General features: G+C 37.5%; 1 protein-coding gene across 3 annotated transcripts in view; it reads left to right on the top strand.

Moving 5' to 3' along the window:
* The window catches only part of CHD9 (chromodomain helicase DNA binding protein 9), a 99293-nt gene that overhangs the window by 47593 nt on the left and 34569 nt on the right, over nt 1-17131 (top strand). For all 3 annotated transcript variants that reach the window (XM_090260656.1, XM_090260658.1, XM_090260655.1), the window contains exons 12-21: nt 1454-1630; nt 2894-3037; nt 3137-3392; nt 3822-4032; nt 5841-6036; nt 8012-8179; nt 8878-9057; nt 10866-10976; nt 12079-12275; nt 12885-13084. In XM_090260656.1, the coding sequence (XP_090116782.1) occupies nt 1454-1630; nt 2894-3037; nt 3137-3392; nt 3822-4032; nt 5841-6036; nt 8012-8179; nt 8878-9057; nt 10866-10976; nt 12079-12275; nt 12885-13084 (1840 nt within the window). The remainder of the gene's footprint in view (nt 1-1453; nt 1631-2893; nt 3038-3136; nt 3393-3821; nt 4033-5840; nt 6037-8011; nt 8180-8877; nt 9058-10865; nt 10977-12078; nt 12276-12884; nt 13085-17131) is intronic.

Raw genomic sequence — 17131 nt, forward strand, 5'->3', positions numbered from 1 at the left:
CTCAGTTGCCCAATTTAAGTACCGACTATACCGCTAGAAACGATTGGATCTGTGTTACCAGTTCTAACCTCTTTTCTGAATCCAGGAGTCACATCCAAATGCCTCTTCACCCCCTCCACTTGGATATCTGCCCAGAGTCTCAGACGTCACGCATCCAAATCCAAAGTCCTGAATTTCCTCATTGTACTAAATGGCAACACCCCCCCCTAGCGTCCAAGCTAAGAATTTCTAGTCAGACTTGAATCCTTTATCCTGTTGCACGACTGGAGCTCTGTTTTCAAAATGCATCCAGAACTGAGCACCTCTCCTGACCTCCAGTGATTATTCCTTGCTTCTGTTACTATGACAGCCTCTTGCCTGGTCTCTGTAATTCTGTCCTTAGACCATTTCACTCTTTTACCACAGCAGCCAAAAGGGATTCTTTTAACATTATGTCAAATCGTGCAACTTCTTGACTAAAATCTCCCAATAGCTCGGTACTCAGAGTAAGAGCCAAAGTCCTCACTGCAGATTGCAGATTCCTGTGTAGCCCTATTCCCTCCACACACTGGGTGCCCCGCACCCCGGCTCTCTGGCTCCGATTTGAACACTGCCGAAGGTACTCCTGTGTCAGGGCCCTTACTGTCGCTGCTTCCGACAGAAGCGCTTTCTCCTCTAGGTCTCTCGGCATGGACACGGCTTCCTTGTCTAAAGCGCTTTCCTCAGATGTCACTTCTCAGTAATGGCCTCGCAGCCATTCTATAAATGATTACAATGGCCACCTGTGACCTCATACTCCCTGATCTATTTTATTTTATTCCTCAGCCCTTATAGCATTCTAACTAATTTTTTTGATTTAAAAAAAAAATGGTCTTACTTCTTTTTCCTTTAATGACTGTGACCTGCATTTGATAACTAGAACGTTAAATCCCACTTGGATCTTTGTTTTGTGTGTTTGGTGCACCGCTGTGTCTCCAGCAGCCAGAACGGGGTCTGGCACAGATGCACTCGGTAAATATTCCCTGAGTAAATGACATGGGGGGGGGGGGGTAATGTTGGTATGAGCTCCTTGTTTGCCATTCTATGTGTGGACTCCTGGGTGTAAGTAATGAACATAAATACTGGGATTTCACTGGCCAGATTGTGTGTTGGTCACTTCTTCCTTGTCGTAAAATTGTTGTAACTCTTAAAAATTATTGTAAAACATTTTATCAAGGAATACTTCTTTGGGGTATAATTATAAGTTATATAATTGTGTTGGCATAATTTTTTAAACAACACTTAAAAACACAGCAATCTATTACAGTTTTAATGCTAAAATACGACTCCATTTTAAGGGAGTGTCTGAATATATGTAAAAATTTCAGTGGAAAATAGTTTATTGCAGATGTATTTTTATGCTGTTTGGCAGGAATTTTAAAAATTATGGTCAAGGTATTCTAGCAAATTCTTGTATTTGATAATAAATTTGTAGGGGCGTATTGTTCGAGGAGCTTACAGATTCCAGGCCATCATCACCACATTTGAAATGATTCTTGGAGGCTGTGGGGAGCTTAATGCGATTGACTGGCGGTGTGTTATCATCGATGAAGCGCACAGGTTAAAAAATAAAAATTGTAAACTTCTAGAAGGTCTGAAACTCATGAATCTGGTAAGTGGCATCCTTATTATGTCTTCGTTCAGTTTCTTAGCTCTCTAGTCCAAGATCAGATAGAGTCAGAGAGCTAATGCAAACTTCAGAGTGTAGGTATGTCTAATTTGTTTTGTTTTGTTTTCTTTAGTAAGGAAAAATCTTATTTGTCTTCTGTGCCAAAAAATTTTAGCTTTTTCTTTCAAAATGCTTTAAAAAAGAAACCTGCAGAATGTATTATTGAAAAGAAAATACGATCACAGTTTCAAGCCATAAATTCCTTTTAAAAAACCCTTTACCAAAGTTATAGTATTATTCAGATCATTTATATTAGAGGGACAAATTCCTACATGATTGCGCATGCGTGTAGATGTTGGTTATAATTAATAAGTCGGATTTTTAAAGGTCATTCTTAGTGGGTATGCTTCTTTCAAATAAAAATAGTTTGCCAAAGTTTTGATTTAGTTAAGATCACATAGCTAGTACATGAGAACTTGGAAAATGACACACACAGAACCACATATCATAAGCAAAGTGCTCCGTTTTCCTTCCCATCCATGCCCACTGCCGCTTCCATTCCTCACCCAGGAGTCACAGCGCGGTGCGTATCTGTCTAAACTGTTTACTGTGCCTACGCACAGATACATGCGTGCAGAGGTGCAGGTACATATACGGCTGTTTCGCTAAGGAACTTAGAAGTATTGTCAAGTAGAATTAAATAATTTATCCTGTTTCCAATAAAACTGTTGTTTTTTTCCTTCTGTTACTATTATATTTAGTGTGTAGTGCGTTTCTAATTTAGAAGCACATTCCAATTAGCCTTCACACTATTGGACTGGCGCCTTAAGGATTGGAGAGTTTGTTCTTTTGTGTAGTAAGTCAGATGATCCGCCAGATTGCAAAGAGAGTGCACAGTTTTGTATACAAAGTGCCTACCAAGAATGGCTGAATACAGAAAAACAAATACCCCCTTTGTTCTTAAAAGTCCCTTTTGTTGGGAAGATCTAAAATGTGCTTCGTTATTTAGAACTTTACTTTTAAAAGGATGAGTTAGTAAAAACCACGGGGCCGTGAGGTATTATAAGAACGATAGAGTTTTTAAAAACCGACTGAGAATTCAGTTAATGGAGATTTGCGGGTAGAGATGTATTTGGAGTTGACTCTTGATAATTGTCATAAGAAAAATACTTGTTTTTCAATCTCTGAATATTTGATAACCTATGTCAACTTCCATATAATTTTTGGATTGTGGTATTTGATGTGAATTATTCCTGCTTTATATAGGAACACAAGGTGCTTCTGACTGGCACACCGCTGCAAAACACAGTTGAAGAACTATTCAGTCTTCTTCACTTTCTAGAGCCTTTAAGGTTTCCTTCTGAATCAACATTTATGCAAGAATTTGGAGATCTGAAAACAGAGGAACAGGTAAAACGCTTGTTCTTTGTGCGTAAGTACGTCGGACCGTTTATTACTGTGACTGCGTGTCACGAACGTGATTGTGTGCTGTGTTTCCTTCCCTTGCAGGTGCAGAAGCTTCAGGCTATCCTGAAACCGATGATGCTGAGACGATTGAAGGAAGACGTGGAAAAGAAGTTGGCGCCAAAGGAAGAGACCATCATTGAAGTGGAACTTACTAACATTCAGAAGAAATACTACCGAGCTATTTTGGAGAAGAACTTTTCATTTTTAGCCAAAGGAGTGGGGCAGACTAATGTACCGAATTTGGTCAACACCATGATGGAGCTCAGAAAGTGCTGTAACCATCCCTATCTTATCAAAGGTAGCCGAGATCCTGGCCAGCAGGGTTCCCGTAGGCATGTTCAGATCAATTATGATCGCTTTTCAGTGATGGATCTCCGTTACTTTGGTGTTCAGATATTAGAAGTTGGTTTAAAAGTATGTGTTTATCACCTAGGTCAGGACCACATTTTCGTTAACTTTTTCCGTAATTAATAGACCTTCAGGGAACACACATTTAGATACGGCATTATGCCAGGTGTCTGGGGAGATAAAGAAATGCTCAAGACATTGTCCGTACCCTCCGTGCAATCGCAGTCTGTGGTGTTGGGGTGGTTTTAGCACAAACAAGTAATTCTAATAAAAGTAATTTATTACTTTTACCTACCAAGGTAGAGGGGCGCTAATTCTGATGTTTTGAAAAAAATGGAAGCAATTGAATGTTGCCTTCACTTGTGCATTTCCTGGACAGGTGCTGAGGAGAAAATACTTGGAGAATTTAGAGATACATATAATCCAGCTGCTTCTGATTTTCATCTTCAAGCAATGATCCAGTCTGCTGGTAAATTGGTCCTGATCGATAAATTGCTTCCCAAAATGAAAGCGGGAGGTCATAAAGTGCTCATCTTCTCTCAGATGGTTCGCTGCCTTGACATTCTGGAGGACTATCTTATACATAAAAGGTAAGGCATGGAATCCATCCACTGAATTATTCTACGATTATGCTAAGGGTGTGCCGCGAAGGCTTTTGCAACACTGATGTAACCCAGCTTTTCTCATCTTCTTCTTCATCTGGCTAAGAACCCATTCAAGTCTGTCAGCACAGATTGCTTAGGGTTGTGTGTACGGTGTTTTCCTGACTCACGTTGCAGCAGTAGGCAGGGCTGAGGGGACTGATTAAGAAAATTGTGCAAACTGACCACTTATTGACTTAGGAATGGATTTATTAGGGTACATGTTACTTGATTTATAAACTTTGAAATAATGAGATTTTAAACAAACTCATAACCATCTTCAAAATGGGAAAAATGGCTCAAGATCCTTTTCAGGTCGATTTTATTGTTACAGTTGGAACCAGAACTTTCTGCACTGACACGTATCATACACTATCTAAAATTTGTTCATGCTTTGTTCTTTTCTGGTTTGTTTAATGTGGGGTTTGGGGTTGGTGTTTTGGTTCATAATAGATAGTCTTAAACATTGTCCAGAACAGAGATTTTCATCTGGGGCGCCGCAGGAGTGCGCTACCTGTCTGTTCAGTCAGGGGCACTGACCTGTTTTCCCTTAGATGTCAGATTAAAAAATGACAACGGCCGACACAGCGATAGCCCTCTGGTGTGAATGCATCAAAAGGGTGCTTATGATTTTTGTCATATCAACAAAAAATACACTTTTTGGTGTGTCACGGGATTTTAATCATTAATTTATGTGTGCCGCGAGACAAACAAGGTTGAAATCTCTGGCTTGGTCACTATGTAGTTATAGAAGGTATTTATCGGCGCATTGGTGGTCTAATGAGATGGCGACATATTTATATAAAAGGGAATCTGAAGATTGACCTGTAGGTTTTAGTTCAGTGGGTTTTGACTTGAATAGATAAGTAAAGGTATGTACTAGTTGATATTATCAAATTACTTAGTTCATTTTTATTTTTTGTTTTTATTTCTAGTGCCATTTTACTGTCGGTGTTCCACATTTTAGTCCCATTTCAAAAGTGTAGTGTTCTCAATTTTGTACCATAGAAGTCCAAGAAAGATCAAATTGATTTATAAGATAAATTTCATGGAAAATCCCAAATTTCTTTAGTACCCACAGTAACATTGTTAGAAGTCACAGCCCCATTTCACAGGTACCTGCTGCTGAGACTCTGGTAAATAATACACAGAAAGAAGTTTCTTAAACCAGATGCGGTATAAATGGGGCATGTATTCCTCTTCTAGTTTTTAAATTTTCATGTATTTCACTTTTATTGATGTCTAACAGTTTTTGAGTTTTATGTTAAATGAAGAGGGATAAAGGAAGTTAAAAAGTAATTCCTTAAAAGTAATGAGTATAAGGAAATAACATTTTAGTTCACCCTTGCTAGATTTATAGGTGAGGGACTAACATGATTGACACAGAGAGGAATGTTGGGAGGCTTCTTAGTGTGAAGTTTTATGAAGGTTTTAGCTTCTTGTACCAAAAAGTCATCTATTATAATGAAATCAGCAAAGTAGTTTTTATGGATTTTTTTTCATTCCAGCTTCTAAACATGATGTTCATTATAATGGCATTTTAGCTATACATCAGGAATATAGAGATCTTGTATCCTTGTGTTACTTTGTATTTCATTCTTAGCAACAATACTGAGACGTCTAAAACACCAATAAGGTAGTAATGGCTTTTTAATTATAAACCTGAAGTTGCAGGAAAACAGACTTTACATTTGATAGAATGTATCCTCATTTTTATTATATCCCTCTATCTAAATGTACTGCCTTTCTCTTGATAGATATTTATATGAGCGAATTGATGGAAGAGTCAGAGGGAATCTTCGACAAGCTGCTATAGATCGATTTAGTAAGCCTGATTCAGATCGATTTGTTTTTCTGCTCTGTACCCGAGCTGGGGGGTTAGGCATCAACTTAACTGCTGCTGATACATGTATAATTTTTGATTCTGATTGGAATCCACAAAATGACCTTCAGGTAAATAAATTCTACAACTAAGAGAATAAAATTAATTTAAAAAATTTTATAACTGTTTTTGATGATGTACCGCTTATATTTTTATCTGGACAAGCTAACATGCATGTTTCCCTAAGTAATATCTATGCCAAATAAAATAAGTTATTTTAATTTTAATTTAATGACATTAAAATATAATATTCTATACTTATATATCTTACTTCTTAAAAGGTTTACCTACTTGAGTACACTATTTAATTGTTTAAAGTATATTATGTAAACTTGTAAGAGGCCCAAGATTTAAAAATAACTTATTTCTAATAAATAAAATTTTCAGAATTTTACTTTCTTAAAAACAAATATTTGCTTTTTCTGATTTCAACTTCTCAATCATATATAAGGTGTATGCACCGAATTGAGACATATTAGAGTATGTCTTTTATGAAATGCTGTAGAAAATTGAGATATTCATATAAGCTGAGACTGAAATAATTTTGTAGAAACAGGAATACTAATTAGAGTGATGAAAGAGTCAAGATTTGCAGAAGATAAGCTATGTGGGGAAGACGACAATGTAAACTAAGAGAAACTTTTTTTATTGTGCTTGATAGTGAATTGTGTTGCAAGTAATATTATTACTTAAAACAGATAAAATACCAAAAATAGTAAATTGTTACGAAAATTATACTTACCTCAATAACATGTTTTTCACCTCTCATTTGTGTAATCATTTGTGGATTTATGTAATCCAGTTCCAAATATCAAAGATTTATCCAAAATTAATAGATTAAACTAGGGGCCAACTGTAGGATCCAATTCGTAAGTATTGTAAGCTCTGTGGGCCACATAAAGTCTGTGTCACACACCTTACGTTAACTTGTTTTAACAGCCCTTTAAAAGTGTAAAAGCTGTCCTTAGCAGCAGACCAGATCTGAGTAACAGGCCCTAGGTTAAACCCAAATGATAATTACTTGCCTTTGAAATGCTTATTTAAACTTACAACTGACTACAGTGCATGTAATGTTTTAAAAGTTAATCTAAAGTAAAATAATAAAGTCACATTTGAGAACTGGAAAAACTTTCAGATTCCCCAAATTCTCCCTCTCACTTGGTTTTTCCTATTGAAGACTAATAAAAAAAATGGCCTTTTATACTTTCCCTAGACCTGGAGCAAAGCTGTTCGCTCACAGTGTGACTTCAGTGGGCACAGAGTGCATAAGGGTAGAATGCAGACTGCTGCAAAGGGAATGGTGTCAGTGCCACCTATAGCCGTGAGGTCACAACTAATGTTTTGATCTTTGAGGATCATGCGAAGGGGAATAAATGGTAGAAAGACCATTGATACTATAGAAACTTTAGAGTCAAAATTTATTACATACATTTTAAGTAGAGCAGGAACTCACGGTAAGTGTTAATAAGCTCGTCACCCACCACTGCCACCATCACCACCACCACCACCACGCCACCAGCTTGCCCACCTAGTGACCAAAAAATTAAGCTCTATGTAGTCTCTGGTTTCCCTACTCCCAGTTTCCCTATGTGTAAGTACAATTGAGGTTTTCCGAGTTATTCACATTAGGTTTTTGTCCTCCATTTTAACTAAAATATGTTGAAAAGGTTGTTGAAAATGTAGGCTTAAAGGTTGAGTTACCAAAGAGCTAAGATAATCTATTCATAGAGTTGATGTTCCTATCTAAAGTTACATTGATGACACTCCCTCTTAAAAATAATAATTCTTCAATGATGTATAGTCTCTGAAATATAAGATTAAATTTTAACTTGTCATTGATTGTGGAATCATTTCTTGTTTTAGTAAGTTCTACCTTTATTACTTGAAAATGTTTACTTGCAGCTAATTCAGTAGCAAATGGGTCCAAAAATTCTTACATACTTTCATATTCCATCCAGATAGTATATGATTAAATGCCTTTTGTGTGATGTCTTTCGTGCCATTTTGTGAAATGAATTGAATTTGTGACTTTTCATTTTTTTGTAGGCCCAAGCTCGCTGTCACAGAATCGGTCAGAACAAAGCCGTGAAAGTGTACCGTCTAGTAACGCGTAACTCATACGAGAGAGAGATGTTTGACCGCGCCAGCCTCAAACTGGGCCTCGATAAGGCCGTGCTGCAGAGCATGAGTGGCCGGGAAAGCAATGTCGGCGGGGTGTGTGTCTTTTCCTTTCCGCTTGGAATTTTTGTTTGCATTTCCTTTTAAACTCGGGCAGGGTGTTATTTAATTTTGATCCCTACGGAACACTGAATAGATGTTTTTTCTTTGGAGGAATTCCAGAATAGTGTGACATTTACTTCACACTTGTGATCTTATTTTGTTTGGATAGCTTCAGTGCATGGGAATTCTAAGAATATGTTTTTAAGGACATTTTTTGCTCTGCTTTTAATATGTTTACATCCTGGAATAATATCAAAATAGAATTTGTAAATTTTTCTGCATCTTTCAAAAAATAGCTTTCATAGTTTTTAGTGTCAGACTACTAGCATTAGCTTTGTCTTGTAATAAATAATGTTTTGTTGTTGTTTTTCTGTCATTTCCTCCATCAGGATTATTTTCTTATATCTTGTGTTTGTAACAATTGTAGACCCTAGTACTAAAAAGAACCTTTACAGGTAACCTGCCCTATAGGCTTTTCTTTAACTTCAGATATTTTAGACAAATGGCAAATTATATTTTAAAGATAGTAAAGAACAGTCAACAACTTCAGTCTATTCTTTCAGAGAATTCTCTCTTATGTACATCCACACCCCAAATTAAAATATGACCTCTGTGTTTGACACTCTTTAGGTACACTCTCTCATTTTATGAACCTAAGGAAAATTTTGTTACCAAAATTATCTTCTCCTTAGATTCAGCAGCTTTCCAAAAAGGAAATAGAAGATCTGCTTCGAAGAGGTGCTTATGGTGCCATTATGGACGAAGAAGATGAAGGTTCCAAGTTCTGTGAAGAGGATATTGATCAGATTTTACTGCGCCGGACAAAAACTATTACAATTGAGTCCGAAGGGCGTGGGTCAACATTTGCTAAGGTAGCGATTTGGGGAGGGTAAAACACAGTTGTGTCTTGACAGGAAGTGTTAGTAACTATCAGTCTGCCCTATTTGGGGAAATAATTTAAAACTTTCCTAAGTGCCTTTATCTTTTCCTCTCCTTCATTCCTTCCTCCCTCCCTCTCTTTCTCTCTTTCTTTCCCTCATTCTCTTTCTCCTTCTTTCCTTCCTTCCTTCCTTCCTTCCTTCCTTCCTTCCTTCCTTCCTTCCTTCCTTTTTCTTTCTTTGCCCCTCCCTTCCCCTCCCCTCCTCTCTCTCCCCCTCCCTTCCCGTCACCCCCCTTCCTCAATAGAGACGTGGGAAACGTGTATCTTGCATTCATCTGAAGAGGTTTTCGTTGCAGTGTTATGTCCCACCTGGGCCGATTCATACAGACTTTTTCTTTCCACATTGTCTCTTGTCTCCATCCCCGCTCTGCTTTCACCCAGAAATGTTTCTGTATCTTTGTGGAGATCACCGTTTCTGTCATGTAGAGTAGGCGTCACACCAAAACCAATGACACTGCTCTTTAAATGAACATTTCTCTCTTGCATTCATTCAGCAAACTAATGAAAGCTTGTGTCAGGGACTTTACTTAGGTATTGGCTTGAAATACCAAGATGAAAGGATTTTAGTTGCTAAAAACAAATGTAAAGGAGGAAATGATTAATTCTGTGCAAAAAGTTTGAAAGTAAAGATTCAGGAAAGCATTTGCAGAGAAACTAACATGGGAGCTAATTCTTGGCGTGTACATTTCATTGTGTTCCAAAGAGAGTCATGTAAGTGAATCATGTGTTGTTACACTACAAGGCAGATTTCAAGAAACAGGGTATAGGAATGCAGGGGCGTACCCGACGAATCCACAGGGGGTGAAAACGGAGGGGTTTCGGGGGTCAACCTCAGATGGTGAGGGGCTCCAGAAAATTCCATTTGGAGGAGTTTGCACTGGATCATGAGGCTGTTCAAAAGCTTTTAAGTCCCTTTAAGCAGGAAATGGATATAATTCCATCTATTTTAGTAATTTAACCCTAACATCAGAGTAGAGGATGAACTTGAAAGGAGAAGGACTAGAGGCAGGGAGACCAGATCAGAGGCGTGTGTAGGAAGTGATGATGGATGAGTCAGAGTCGTGGGGAACCACTTGAATCAACAAGAGCTGACGACCAGTTTGACACATAGGGAAGGAGGAGACAAAAATGACTTAAATTTCTGGCTCAAGTAGCGAGGGTGGTCCTGGTCTCATTAAATAAGACAGGGAACGCGAGAGAAGGAGATTCATCTGCAGAAGATAAAGCACTGGAACTGTTGTATTTGTGGCATTTACAAGGCATTAAGGAGAGGTGCCCAGGAGTTTCTAGGATACAGGCCTAAATCTGGGCGTTAATACAGAATAAATCAGAAGGAACTAGTGCTGTGGAGACAGAGTGCTGCTGCAGAAGTAAGTGTCTGGGAACTAAAATGAGGCTTGATTGGGTAGGTACAGCCTGGCTGTGGCCTTTTTCCTGAGAAATCGTGTTGACTTTGGGTTCCCTGGCTCTACCCAAGTTTTGGGCACACTGTGTGCAGGTGTTTTTCCTTTGTGCCTGACATTTCCTGAAATCTGGTTAAAGACAACATATTAGTCCTAGAAATCACCTTTGTTGCCTTCAGTGATGCCGCGCTCTGTTTCAGACCGTTTGAGGCGTCGTTTGTGTATCTGTGTGCCTGCTGAATTTCAGATTCTGTTCACAGTACATGCTTTAAATATGCTTTGATAGATTTTTCCTGTAGCTTCACAACATTTTGAAAAACTGCATTCTGTATTTCAGGCAAGTTTTGTGGCATCTGGAAATCGAACAGATATATCCTTAGATGATCCCAACTTCTGGCAAAAATGGGCTAAAAAGGCAGAAATAGATATAGATACTATCAGTGGTAGAGTAAGTATTTCTTTCCCTTTAAAAAATTATCTCTTGGGATAATTTTATAATGTTATAATATTTATCTGCATAAGTAAATTGATGTAGGGTGATAAATAGAATGATCACATTTTGAGTTAGACGCTGCTTCACTTTCATACTTGTGATAGACGTCATGATACGTTGCAATACAAGTAAAGTTTAATTTGGGGTATTACTTATATCCTTAAAATAAAAATTTTTAAATGTCGTTAAGTCATGTGTTCTTTTTATTTTGCTGTTTATTTTTGTTGTCTTGGTGGCAGATCCCATTGATGGTTTGATTCGTTCAGTTGTCCCCATCTTGTATCATAAAATATGCCATCCCGAATTGGGTTTGTTTGCTCGTTAGTCTGACGCTCAGGACCACGGGTTCCTTACGAGCAAACGCTGACACACTTAAGTCTCTGATATCTGCAGCCCGTAACATAGGGCTTAACTTAGAGGAATTTCCCAGTAAAGATGGAAGCATGTTTCCTGAGGTTGATTTGAATGAATTAAACTAAATTGAGCAGATGAGTTTATACATTTATTACCCTGCTTTTTGTGTATTAGAGTAACTTTTGGAAAGCACTTAAACATGTTGCTAGATCTATAATATATTTATGTCATTCACCCGATATTTCTAGCCTTAGATATTTTCCTTCTTTTGAATTTACCTTTAGAATAAAATTAAATCACAGAGATTTACTTTAGCATTATTTGTGTTAACAATGTAAACAATCTACATTAAATTATGAATTAGGTGAAGAAAATCATGATCCGTAAACCAGCTTAAGTATATTTTATAGTTATTGCAGATACATAATACAATAACTTTCATATTATTATAAAGCCAAATACCAAATTCTTTTTAATTCTATTACTGTAATATCATAAAATTATGTACGTATGGTAGTAAGGTTTTTAACGGAATATAACATTTTTTAAGTTTATTTCGTAGGTTGGTAAAATTGTTAGTAATTTTTTTTCTCACTTTCTATAATTATTTACTTTTTATACAATTTAAAATGTGAAAATGTAAGAGAATGTTATAAGCCAAATAGTAAAAGGACCTTCAAATAATAGCTGTTAAATTTTACAGAACAGCTTGGTTATTGATACCCCAAGAATTAGGAAGCAAACAAGACCCTTTAGTGCCACAAAAGATGAATTGGCTGAATTATCTGAAGCCGAAAGTGAAGGAGAGGAAAAGCCCAAACTCCGGAGACCCTGTGACCGTTCCAATGGCTATGGAAGAACTGAATGCTTTAGAGTAGAAAAAAATCTCCTGGTTTATGGGTAAAATATTGTTTTTAACATTTACTGTTAGTAGCCTACTCTGTAAAGTTACAGAAAATATACACTATATTCTAGTGTATTTCTTTAAAATAAATCTATTTCAAAGTATCCTGAATTTATATGTTTAACATGTTTTATAGCAGTTTTAAATTATAACTGTATCATGAAAGTCAAACTCCATGTCAGATTTGCATATTTAGTAATACAAAATGAGTAATGTTATTCTTTAAAGAATTAAATATACACCCTGGCTGCTGTGGCTCAGTGGATTGAGCGTCGGCCTGCGAGCCAAGTGTCTCTGGTTCAATTCCCAGTCAGGGCACATGACTAGGTTGCACGCCAGATCCCCATTTGGGGCGCAAGTGAGAGGCAACCACACAGTGATGTTTCTCTCCCTCTCTTTCTCCTTTCCCCTCTCTCTAAAAATTAATAAATAAACTAATTTTTAAAAATATATATATACTAGAAATTACTGTACCATGGCTCTGCATTTTACTCGTAGGTAAAACCTTTATTAGGTAAATCCTATTAATGGCAAAATGTGTATCCATGAGATACAGTTTTCGTTAGACCTTGACCTAATCATGTAAATATATCTTCATTAACCAGATGGGGCCGATGGAGAGAGATTCTGTCTCACGGCCGTTTTAAAAGGCAGCTGAACGTGCATGACGTAGAAATAATTTGCCGCGCCCTCTTGGCGTACTGCCTCGTGCACTACCGAGGGGACGAGAAAATTAAGGGCTTCATATGGGACCTCATCACTCCGACCGAAGATGGGCAGACTCGAGAGCTACAGAATCACCTGGGTAAGAACATGCTTTTTCTGAGTTTATTTTTATTGATGTACTTATAGTAGTACTTAACGTAGTCCCCTATAAAATACTGTAGCGCATTGCAAGGTTAAAGAACCTGTAACCTTCACCCTCAATTCAAGTCCCAACTTAGAAAACGGCAGTGTTGCCAGTTTTGTTAGGCTTTGCATATTGTTGTCAAATATGTATCGGCTTACAAGCTGTTGACCCAATAGTATGTCTTAGGGGTCTTCCCATTTGTATTTATGTAGAACTATCTTGTTTTTTAAAGCCCTGCTTACTAAAGTATGGATATTCCATAATTTATTTTGCATCCCCTTAAATGTTGGGCATTTACAGCATTTTCAGCTTTAGATGATTGGAAAACAATTTTCAGTGTAGATCCTTGTACATTCTTCCTTGTGCACATGAATAAATCTTCTACTAAAGTAAATGTAAAGAAATAGAATTGTTGAAGGGGGGGATGTGTATCTTTAGTACCTAAAATGCGGTCTGTAGGGTGACAGCATCAGCATTTCTTGTGGTCTCCTTAGAAATGCAGAATATTAGCCCTTGGTCTTTTTGAATCACAGTCTACATTTTAACAAGTTCCTTAGCAATTTGTATGTAATAAAGTTTGGGAAACATAGATAAATATTTTAAATTTTCATAAATACTTTAATTTGTTGTCAAATATGGCTTTATCAACTTTTGTTCAATTCCAGGTATATATACAAGTATCTTTTTCTCTATAGCATTGCTAACAGAACGTTCCTTTCTGCATAAAATAATTGAATTTTCTATAAAGATTACAGTGTCCTTAAATTTGTGTTAAATTTTGTCTTATTCAATCAACAAATACCTGTTAAAGTGTCTGCTACATGCTTCTTGTCCGTGGTACTGGGAAGATAGGAAACGAGACACACAAGATCCCTGAACTTGTGAACCTTACTTTCTGACCTGGCAGACAGATACAATAGGAAAGTAGGTAAATTAACAAAATAATTAAAGGATGTGATGAGTACTGTGAAGTGAATAAAGTAAGTGCTGAGTTAGAGAACAACAGAAAGCATCTATTTTAGAATAGAGTGGTCTTCGGAGACCTGTCAATGAAATTCTTAAGGTGAAGAGCTGACTTCCAGTAAACATGGGAGAGTCAGGAACAGAATTTCACTCTTCCTTGAAACCTCACTTATATGTCAATAAAGAGAAAAAATTTAAGGCATTAAGCTTGACAAGTTCTACAGGCAAAAGTCTAATTTCTTCAACAAATAAATATGGTAGGGGATGAAATGCATACGGTAGCTAAAAACTAGTGGTTCTCAACCGTACATGGTTTTGTGCCCCAGCCCCTCCGTGTTCCAGCTGTCACAACTTTGAGCATGTTCCCAGCCTCTGGTTGGCAGAGGCCACAAGTCCACACACAGCTCCCGCAATGAAGGGCGATGCAGCTCAAAATAGAAATGCACCCGGTCCTGACTTAATGATGTTTGACATTACGATGGTGTGAAAGTGATCTGCAGTTAATTGAAACCATACTGGCAGTTTAGAATTTTGATCTTTTCCCAGGCTGGCGACATGCAGCATGATACTCTAGTAATGCTGGACAGTGGCAGGGCCCACAGCTTCCAGTCAGCTCTGTGATCAGGAGGGTTAACAACCAGTCCTCTGTAGGGTATTCATTATGTTAGATGATTTTGTCCAACTGGAAGCTAATGTAACCGTCCAGAGCTAAGGTAGGCCAGGCTGAGCTATGATGTTCAGTAGTTTAGGTGTATGATATGCATTTTCAACCTAAAATGGATAGAACTTCATAGGAAGTTCAGGAGCATATGTAGTGCTGAGATAGAAGAGCCCTGCTGTGACCTAAAGGAGATGAGTCCTCAACCAGTTGTAGTGTTTGGTCCCTATTTGGATACTGATTAAAACAAAAAGCTCAGCAAACATTTAAAAATTACATTTATTAGATAATTATAAATTTAAATACTAAATATTAAGGAAGCATAGCATTTCTTGTGGCTGATAATGGTGTTGTAGTTGTTTTATTCTAGAGAAAGCCTTATCTTTTATATATGACTGAAAGAAACATTTATTAATAAAATGAATAATGTCTTAGATTTACCTCAAAACTGGTGAGGGCAGGGAGTGAACCAGGGTACGATTGAAAGAAAGTCAGCCGTGAGTCGGTGATTATTGAAGTTGGGTGGTCCGTCATGTTATTCCAACTATTTTTGGGTATGTTTAATTCCATAATTAAAAATAAATAGATATAAACCATCAAAAGTGGAAAGAATGGGAGAGGAAATAGCAGCAAAGTCTTGGACCACAGACGCCAATAGATGAGTGTAATTAACTTGCGCAACCAGAGGGCGCCGAGTCTTAGGTAAGCGGTAGGAAAAGGCAGCGGTGCGCTCACGTGCTGCACACGGAATCGAAAAGGTTCAGGAGGCGCTTGTGGCATCAGGAACCTCCGAAAGTGGGTGGTGAAGACAAGGGTTTTGTTGAAGGTGGTTTAGCCCTGGCTGGCGTGGCTCAGTTGGTTGGAGCGTCATCCGTAAAACAAAAGGTCATAGGTTTGATTCCCAGTCAGGGCACATGCCTGGGCCGTGGGCTCAGTCCCCAGTTGGGGGGTATGAGAGAGGCAGCCAGTATATATTTCTCTCCCTCTTTTTCTCCCTCCATTTCCTCCTCTCTGTAATCAATAAGCCTGTCCTTGGGTGAAGATGTATTTTTTTTTTAAAGTTGTTTGAAAAGGTGTCTGACCCCTAAATGGCCTCTTCAAGTCCAGGTAACCAGGATGAAGACTGACGAAAAATTCTCTGAAAAGGATAAAATAAAGGATGTCTGGGTTGCATTGATAGGTGAGGTATGGAACTACCAAATGGGAATTAAGTGAAAATTACTGTGTATTGGGCAATACCATAGTCAGGGAAGAAAACTAAGGAATTTCCTTTGATGAATCTGACCAGGCCAAAAGCTAAAGCTAATGCCAGGGAAAAGCAACGTGATTACCCTTCAGTGGGTCCATAGCAGTAAGCTGGACCAATTCAGATGACCTACTAACTTTTGGTCTGTCATTCTTAAATATGAGCCAACAACCTAGGATATCAAATGTCTGAGGAAAGTCTCCAATATGTAAGAAAAGAGTAAAAAGAAACCCATAAATTGAACTCGAAGTCAACAAGGACTATAAAAGAAGATAACTTTTTAAAAACTACCATTAATATTTTCAAAGATATTTCAAATATATTAATTTTGAAAGAAGAATAAGGTGTTATAGAAACATTCAAAGCACAAAAAGACCTCTTTTAAATTATAAGTTACATCATAAATAGCAGAAACAAAACAGTAAATAGGATTTAATGATGAATGTGAAATAATTTTGCTAGGGAAAGGTTTAAAAATATGGATTGTCTACTGGTTTTATTAGAAAAATTTAAGTGTGTATATTTTTAAGAGGCCTAGAATGCAAAACAATGTTAACATAGAATAAAATACAATATAAGGTGGTATTAAAACAAAGACACTACATCATAGAAGCAGACAACCATAAAAGAAGTATGAACTTGAATGCATCCTACAAAATAGTTTCAAAATATACAGGCAAAACCCACTAAAATTTTAAGGAGGTACAGACAAGTCTACATAGCACTTCTGTGCACGACTGTAATGGAACCTCTAGCCAGTAGGATACAGGAGGGAAAGATGCATGAGGTAAGGATTGAAAGGAGGACTCCGACCTTGAATACTAACTGTGAAAAAGTGCAAGTGAAAATAACTCAGGTGTCATTGAAGGTTAATATGAGGTATGACTGTACAATGTCAGTTTTTACACAGCGATTAAAATGGATAGATAAAAGAGTCTCATGAATCTCCAAGTATAAATCTAAAAAATAAAAATAAAAAAGTCAGTAAGTTGCAGAATTACATGTATAATCCAGTGTTGAGCACTTAAATGCTAAATACTTCTCCAGCCCATGGCTATACATATGCACGTGATAGCGCAGAAACAAATTCGGGGTAGTGAGCCTCTGGGGAGGAAGGAGCGAGGTTGCCTTCCGC

This window comes from Furipterus horrens, unplaced genomic scaffold (assembly GCF_987537825.1).
Source record: "Furipterus horrens unplaced genomic scaffold, mFurHor1.1.pri manual_scaffold_13, whole genome shotgun sequence".
Lineage (NCBI taxonomy): Eukaryota > Metazoa > Chordata > Mammalia > Chiroptera > Furipteridae > Furipterus > Furipterus horrens.